This window comes from Psammomys obesus, unplaced genomic scaffold (assembly GCF_907164565.1).
Source record: "Psammomys obesus unplaced genomic scaffold, mPsaObe1.curated_primary_1811, whole genome shotgun sequence".
In the NCBI taxonomy this organism is placed as follows: Eukaryota; Metazoa; Chordata; class Mammalia; order Rodentia; family Muridae; genus Psammomys; species Psammomys obesus.
Genome location: NW_026585626.1, coordinates 2,324,485 through 2,333,342, shown reverse-complemented (window position 1 = coordinate 2,333,342; position 8,858 = coordinate 2,324,485). Strand labels below are relative to the sequence as shown.

General features: G+C 42.7%; 1 protein-coding gene across 1 annotated transcript in view; it reads right to left on the bottom strand.

Annotated features, from left to right (window-relative positions):
* The window catches only part of Tnfrsf21 (TNF receptor superfamily member 21), a 74,307-nt gene that overhangs the window by 18,391 nt on the left and 47,058 nt on the right, over nucleotides 1–8,858 (bottom strand). Inside the window, exon 4 of the mRNA XM_055612196.1 lies at nucleotides 6,114–6,379. Within this exon, the coding sequence (XP_055468171.1) occupies nucleotides 6,114–6,379 (266 nt within the window). The remainder of the gene's footprint in view (nucleotides 1–6,113; nucleotides 6,380–8,858) is intronic.

Genomic DNA, 8,858 nt, shown 5'->3' with positions numbered 1-8,858 from the left:
TCCTTCCTTCCTTCCTTCCTTCCTTCCTTCCTTCCTTCTTTTCTTCCCTCCTTCTTTCCTTCCTTCATCATTCCACGGAATCTTGCTGTGTTAGCCCAGGTCAACCTCAAATTTGCTGTCTTTCTGCATCAACATCCCAAGGACCACAGGGATGTTCTGCTACACTTAACCTTCTGTTATATTCATTTGGTTTTATTTCATGTGTATGAATGTTTACCTTCACGTATGTATGTATGTATGTATACCTGGTGCCCAAAGATGCCAAGAGAGAGTATCAGACCATCTAAGACTTAGAAACAGTGTAAGCCTCTCTATGGTGCTGGGAACTGAGCCTGGATCCTCCACATGAGTCTCAGTGGCTTTTAATTGCTACAAGATCTCTTCAGCCCCTTAGTTTAAAAAACAAAATTATTGTTGTTGTTGCTTTAAAACAGGGTCTTTCTATACAGCACTGACTGTCCTGGAACTCAATTTGCAGACCAGGCTGGCCTCAGCGCTCAAAGATCTGCCTGCTTCTGCTTCCTCAGTTCTAGGACAGCCAGAGTAACATAGCAAGACCCAGTTTAAAAAAAAAAAGAAATCAGAATGAAACAAAATGTGTTGGCGTCCAAACCAGATTATCAGATTTTTCCAGAACCAAACCAACAGCCTTCGATCTCACACCTTGTTATCAATCAATTTTGATAACCATTTTACAAGGTGTGAAGAGTATGGACTTGAATTTCCATGAAGATGGACAGGTTTCATCCAGGGCTTTCAAGAAACCAGTCCCTTTGCATAGGAATCCTCGGCCATATTCTTACCCCACCGAAGGGAAAGGGGTTGTAAACAAAAGAACAGAGAACAAATATGGTAGTCACTATCTGCATTCACAAAGAGCCAAAAATAAAAGTAGGAAAAAGATGAAAAAGTAGGCTAAAAAGAAAAAAAAAATACTAGAAATTCAGCTAGCCATCGTCATTTCTCTTCTCTTGGGAGCCAAGAAGGAGGAAAGTATTATCTTGACACCTTTGTATCCTCGAAAAGGAAGACATTCCAGCCAGCGCTCACTGGGTCAGGAAGGAATAAATATTTATAGTTCACTGGATTTTCTGGTTCTGGGGCACTGAACCCGGGTGACTCTCCCGCCGCCTCAACAGACTATCCACTTGCAGCAGCTCTGGAGCCTGGTGAGCCTCCTTGCCCAAAACTGTGTGACCCCAGCCTTCAGGATTGAAAAGGTCCATTATGTGTGTGAGTTGGAGCTGGTTAGGAACAAGCCGGGAAGTCATTTCGTCTAAAAAGAAATAAACTTGCAGGGACTGCTTTCTGGCAGTCATTCCCCAGAGCGACCCATGAGCGCCATACTTTGTCCAAAGAAACTGAGGCACAGAAGCACAGCAGTTTGCCCAGGATCCTCAAACTGATGACTACTCCCAAGGAATTCAGCCTGACACGTATCTCCACTTTTCTATCTGACCGGAGACTTAATGGCTGCTTTCAAGCACAGCCAGTACATTTGTCCTCCAACCTCTTGGACTCACTCTCGATTATACAGGCCTGTGTGACTGACTCCTCAGCAGGCCGTAAGCTCCCTTGACTGTACTCCCTCTCTGTCTTACTCATCTGTATGACCCAAAGCACCTGGCATCATACTCTACTCATAAATTCTTATATAACAGAGATTGAGAGATAAAGTCTATATCAGGAGAAGAAACAAACCCGAGCATTAAAGATACCAAAAGAAAGCCAAATTTCTCCTTCCTGGCTATTCCTCAAAACTATGGCGAAATAAAATGCTTCTTCTATTAGTTATTTGCTTGGTGCCAGGTGCCCCCAAATTGAGAAGTGTTGTTTAGACAAAGAATGGGCTGGGTAGTTGTGGTAGCTGCAGGAGAGACAACAGAAAAGACAAAGGGCCAAGGAGATCAGCATAAATTCTGACTGTGGAAGGACACACACACACACACCATGCAGGCAGTAAGTTTATAGCATGAAGATTCTTTTTATCTTATGGTTATTACTTTTTCTTTTTGAGATAGAGTATCCTAGGCTGGCCTCAAACCTCTTTCTGTAACAGAGGGTGATTTTGAGCTCCTGATTTCCCCCTGCCTCCATTCCTGGAGTTCTGTGATCACAGGCACGCCCATTTATGCCCAGCTGGGATGGAACACACGGCTTCCTGAATCCTAGGCCATCACACTATCCATCCACTGAGCTACATCCCAGCCCCGAAAATCTTGAAAATGAAACCAAAACGCAGGAGAAAGATGAATAATTTAAGGTTGTCTGAAACATGGTAAAAAGTACATATTTGTGATATGCTTTGTAGCTTAGATACTGATCCTGTAGTCTTCATGGTATTCATTGAAAATAAGGTGAATGTGTGTGTGTGAGCGTGCAATGTACGGAGAATGTGCTTCTTAGAACAGGTGTGCACACGCGTTGACATCTTAATCACTCCCCACCATTATTTTTTGATACAGGGTCTCTCACTGAACCCACGCTTCACTGACTCAGCTTAGCCAAGCTAACCAATGAGCTTCAGGGATCCTCCTGTCTCTGCCCGCTGTCCCAGCTTTGGGGTGAAAAGATGTACCTGACCAGTCCTCACTCTTTTTTTTTTTTCATGTGGTCAAGGAAAGCTTTTACTAGGGGTGAGGAAACCGACAACAAACACACAGAGGGAAAGACCCTGCGAGAAGCAGGAGAGCTGGGTGCCTGCCGTGGTGGTGGTAGTGGGGGGAGACTCAGGAAATCAAAGGAGGTGGTTTTTTCTTTGGGGGGGGGCGAGATGAAATAAGGCTCTCTATGTAGCCCTTGCTAGCCTGAAACTCAATAGGTTCACCAGACAGGCCCCAACTTACAGAGATTCCCCCTGCCTCTGCCTCCTAAGTGCTGGGACTAAAAGCATGCAGGCCTATGACCAGCCCAAGCCTGACTTTTTAAGTGGGTTCTGGGATCTAAATTCTGCTTGTGTGGCTGGCATTTTACTGACTGAGCTATCTTCCCAGTGTCAAAGACAATTTTTAAATAAACAAACACTCAAAATGAAGTAAAAGGCAGCAAAAGAGAGATAACACGCTTTAGAACACAAGAGTATTATTAAGCTTTTTTTTTTTTTTTAAGGAGTTTTGTTTGTGGGTGAACAAAATTTACTGAAGGGATGGTTCAGTAAATTAAAGCACTTGCTAGTTCAGTTCCCAGAGCCAACACTGGGTAGTTCACGACTGTGATTTCCTATAGTTTCAGTTCCTCAGACAAATACACTTTTAAAAAACATTTAAATAGATTTGTCAAAATCCCATTCACCTCCAGCTATCATCCCACAGCTTAGGTACTTCTGCTGGAAGTAGGAAGCACATGCCTGGAGGGAAGAAAATAAAACAAAACACGATTCTGAAGGACCTGGCTTCAGCTTAGACACTGGCCTCAGAAGAAGAGAGTGCCAGGAACATGCACTCTCATCTGAGATGCAGAATGAGCCAGGCTCAGGATGGACTTAATAATGGCTACCACGGTTAATACCAGACCAGCTGTTCTGAATGGTGTAGCTTTTAGTTACACTAATGCTAAGCCTTCTAATAGAAGTATAACATAGGTGTTCTCAGCCTCAGGAGCAGGAAGAAACATTAACCATTAAAAATGAGTCGTTTTTACACATTAAGAGTCCATTAACTCCTGGGGCAAAGTCCCAAGTCCCCAGCCACAAAACACAGGGAGAGCAATTCCACCAGAAAATGTGAAGAGTGAGTTTTAATTATGCCCCTGCTTTCTGACTCTCTAGCTTGACTCGACAAATCTCAGAGGGTAGTTACGCATGGCAGGCTGTTCCACACTGTGCAGTTGTTAATAATCTCAGGCCCGTTACGGCTCCTAAAATTAAGAGTAGGAACTGGACCCAGAATGTTGCAATACAATGATGCACACTATTAAAACATGCAACAAAAAGTTTGGCATGCACCATGACACCCCGGCTACAGAGAAATCAAGCTGGGAGCTACAGGATACTTACACAGCATGGTCTCTTAAAGAGACCATGTACAAAGTACAGATAGAAAGAAAAATAGGTGTGGTTAGAGGTTTTCTTTGCTGTTGTTGTTTGTTTGTTTTTAGTGCATAGGAGATATGACAGGAAAGAAGAGTACATACGGTTTTAGCATACTGGAAGAAGCACTTTGTGTTTTAACTCGTTCTTATACATTACTTTTTCTTTCGTTTTTCACCCTGAGACAGGGTTTCTCTGTGTAGCCTTGGCTGTCCTGGAACTCTCTTTATAGACCAGGCTGGCCTCGAACTCACAGAGATCTGCCTGCCTCTGCCTCCCGTTGTGTTGGGATGGACTAAAGGCATGTGCCACTATGTCCAACCACAGTCATCTCTTATCCTCTCGGGACCATCACAGAGTTGGGATAACCAAATTCTAACATGGCCTAACTTGCATTATCTTTCTCCTAGGTGTCTTCAAGGAGATCTAGCAGTTTATCCCCAAATATCTGAACCCATCTTCAATCTGCTATGGTCTGTCCAGTACTTCCCCTTAAAGACATATCCATGAAAGCATGATATACTTTCTCTGGACTTCCTATATTTTAAATGCAAGGGTCTTATTTAAGTGGAGGATAAATATTTATTTTGCTTTTCTAAACCCAACTATTTAAAAGCCTAGCTCCAGTTGTATATGATGTTCCTTAAACATGTCTCTTAAAAATTCACAGCATAGAGCTGGAGGGTTGGTTCAGCAGTTAAAAGCACTGGCTGGTTTTTCCAGAGGACCTGGGTTTAACTCCTGACACCCACATGGTAACTCACAAATATCTGTAACTCCTGTTCTCAGGGATCCAAAACCCTTACACAGACATACATGCAGACAAAACACCAATGAAGATAAGATGTAAGTAAATAAATAAAAAAAAAAAAATCACAACACAAAGGCATGAGAGGTGGCTCAATGGTTAAGAGCACTGGCTGCTCTTGCCAAGGACCTGGGTTTGGCTCCTAGCACCCGCATAGAACATCACAACTATCTGAGACTGAAGGCAACAGACACATACATGGTGCACAGATATACGAGCAGATAAAATATACACACTCATTAGAAAACTCCTTTAAAAAATGGCAACATATCAGTGCATGCCTTTTAATGTTTATAACTGGCTTATTAGTAAACTTGTGTTCTGAAATTCCACATTTCAAAGAGGCCAAAAAAAAATGTACTAAGAACTTTGAAGGCCACCTTCAAAGGCAGCCAACACCTACATATTCTTATCCTAACATCATTACTAAAAATAAAACTCTCTTGATCAATGTTTATATTACCAATTTAGAGGTATTGCACTGTTCATGCAAAAATATAAGAGATAATTCTCTTGTTCAGAATTTGTCATTAATTGAGCCGAAGCGGCAAATTAATCTCCACCCAGCTCTTACATAAATAGTGGATTTGGACCTCAGAGCACATACCACGTGCAAAATGGCTTTTAACCTCAAGTAGGTTTTATCAAGTCTTAATGGCAGAATATATCGTCAAACCTTCATCAACGTCTATTTGTAACATGATCCAGTACCAAATTCTCTACTTAATTCATGTTTTTCAGGGAACTATTCGATAAAGAGCAGCTGAGGGAAATTAGTTATATGATGATAGTAATTATTATGCTAGACTAACAGCAATAATTCAGGCACCTGATCCTCCATATTTCATACTGTTGTCAGAAAACCTGGATGTAACTTATCTCTGATCATCTAACAAGTGTCAGAGCTAGGATTCAGATCCAGGGTTGTTTGGCTCCAGAGCTAGCGATCACTGACACCGATAACATACACCCCTCAAACTTCCTCAGTTTCCCAGCTGATGAAGGTGGCCAAATAACCAAGAGGTTCTGTTTGACGGGTGCACAGTGGGGTTCCAAGCATCAAACGATGTCACAAGTCGCATGATGACTGGAGATTTTGCCCTAAAAAAATAGAGGTGGGAGGGGCGCGCCTGTGCGCGCACGGAGAGAGCTAACGCCCACGCTTAACCAAACATCTAATGTCAGCTGCTTTCCCTCACAAATATACCTGATGAAGTATGGAGTTCAAAGACAGATTAGTGGCAAAGCACACAACCACCGAGGGAGGGCTCATATTACCTGCGTGGTATCTTCCATCAGCCCACGAATCTTCTCCACAACATCATTGCGTCGGTGCTGGCGCAGGGCGCTGATGAGCTGGGCGAGGCTGGCCTCGGGACCACGGATGGTCCAGTGCTTCAGAGCTGCATAGGCCCGTTCGTGGTCTGCCGTGTATCCGTTGGAGAAGGCAGCCACCTCCCTCTCACTGGCGTTGCAGAGAAACTGATAGATGTCCTTCCACTGGCTTCCTACTTGGGCAGCTACAAGCTTCAAGATGTCGATACCTGTGCCAGGGATGAGAGAAAATAAAAGTTAATGTAAGCATGTTCTAGAAGAAATCTTTTCTATTTTGCTGTGTTAGATAAATGAGTCATATTCCATACGTACTTGGCATACGCAGCCCACCATGGAGACAGCTGGACGCTGTTAGAAACTACTTTGTGGAGAAGAGATACAGATCAGTGGCAGAGCACTTCTCTAGCATGCATGAAGGTATGGATTAGACTCCCAGCAAAACACACACACACACACACACGCACACAGAGCGAGAGACAGGATAGCTAGATGATAGCTAGATAGAGGACAGATAGACACGAGCCTTTTAACAATAGGTTAGCTTCCTGAATGCACGCCAAAAGATCTTAGTGGTACAACAAATAATCTCCCAAATGCTGCTTTTGGAAGCCAAACCAATCAAGACAATTATATTTGCTACTACTAAATATGACGGCAATAAAATAAACCAGAACCCTCCCTCCCACACACAAAGTGATGACTTCATGAAATTCAGAAAAGCAGAAACCACAAATGAAGATTTAGTGGACTTTACACAGCCTCGGCTAAATAATTTGCACATTCTAGGAACAGTGTCTTTTATGCCAGCTGTTGCAGTCCAATGGAGTCATTGTTTAAGGACTTCTCACTAGGAGAACTGGCTTCACAGTAAACGGTTCAGACTGCTCTCGCAGAGGACCCGAGTTTCAGCACCCACATCCGGCAGCCCACCTTGAACTCCAGCTCCAGGGGATCTGACACTTTCTTCTGTCCTTTGAGGGCACTGCACCCATGTGCACATAACACACACACACACACACACACACACACACACACACACACACACGAGAGATAGCGAGAGAGAATTAAAAATAAAACAACTTATTTGAAAAGAATATGTAACTTAGTATAACAAACCAGGCAGCTACAGGCAGAAGGATCCATTTGAAGACAGCCTAAGACACGTGGTGAGACCCTGTCTCAATAAGAAGACAAAGGAAAAAAAAAAAAAAAGAACATCTATCTTCTCAAATGATTCTGTGCTCTATGAGCAATTTTTGGCTCTATTATTCAGTCTTCTATGTTGACATGAACAGTTACAGTGCAGACAATGGACCAAATGACAGTATCATACGAATAGCAGTTATTAACTTCCAGGTTTTATGTTAAGGTATTTAGGTCATGGAGTATCTCCCTCCATAAGACATTAACATTCCAACTACACACTTAGAAGAAGAGAAAAAAAAAATCATCAGAAAAGTTAGGCTACCGCCACTCCAGTATTGCAAAGGCAGGTGGTTGGGACTTGAGCCCACTTACGAGGTTGGACATCAGAATTCCCACAAATGCAAGCACCACTAGATATGTAAGTTCATACTGCCTTCAGAGACTCAGACAATGTTTTCGAGTAAACAATCAAGGCTGGTTACTGTATATATTTTCTCTACCCAGAGACTTAATGTTCACTAGTCCCTCTCATCCACAGGATGGAATCCAGGACTCTCTATAGATGCTTAAAAACACACAGAGTGCCCACCCTTGTGACCTGATGCCTTTCCCATCTGAACTGGCACTTATCATAGACTGTGGTCCATACCTTCCAGTTTGAGGTACAAGACAAAACTAGCATGTATTCCTTTTCTCTTCACAATTGAATAGAGTGTTCATTTTTACTGTGTCAACAGACCACACACCCAACCATTTCAGTCCAAGACAATCATTCCTTAAGAACATCTAACTTAGCAGGACATGACCAATCATGCCTACAACTCTAGTGCTTGGGAGGCAGAGGCCAGGGTATGGTGCATCCTCAGTTCTTTGGGTTTGAGAAGTCTATCTTCTCTCTTAAAAGAAATAACTTTATGACTTCCTTTTGACTTATTTGAATGGCTGGCCTCATTTCTTCGGCACTCCAAGACCACTGCTAAGTGAAATAATGATCTTAACCTGTCAACCAAGACAGCTAGCCACCATGTGATTAGCAAGCAGGGAGCATGCAGAGTGTGAACAAGCTGGGCAGATGGATGGTAACTTCTGGGCAGAATGAACTAGGTGCTAGGACATGTGATCATGTGTCTCTGAACAGAATGCAACTGTGGGTTGGTGGAGGGCTATTCTATGGTCATTACACTGTCAGTCGCTTGTCAACTCTGAGAACGTGTGTGTTAGCCCCTAAATCTGATTGGATCTAGTATGAAATCAAATCTCCAGATCCACAAACTCAGATAAGCACCGGGCAGAAGCTACTGTCATGCAAAGGTGTCTGGTGTCTCCTGCTTCTTCGGTTTGCAATTACAAGTTGGTTTTGCTTGGATTTACATATTGTGTTTTATGTCAACAGGAGTGAGTAATGCCCTACACAAGAACTGTTATTGGTGGTGAGGTGACGTCTTCAAAATAGCCCTCTTTGTCACTTATTTCTTTTTAAATGAGGTCAAGTTTCCAAGTGAAATATATATATATATATATATATATATATATATATATATA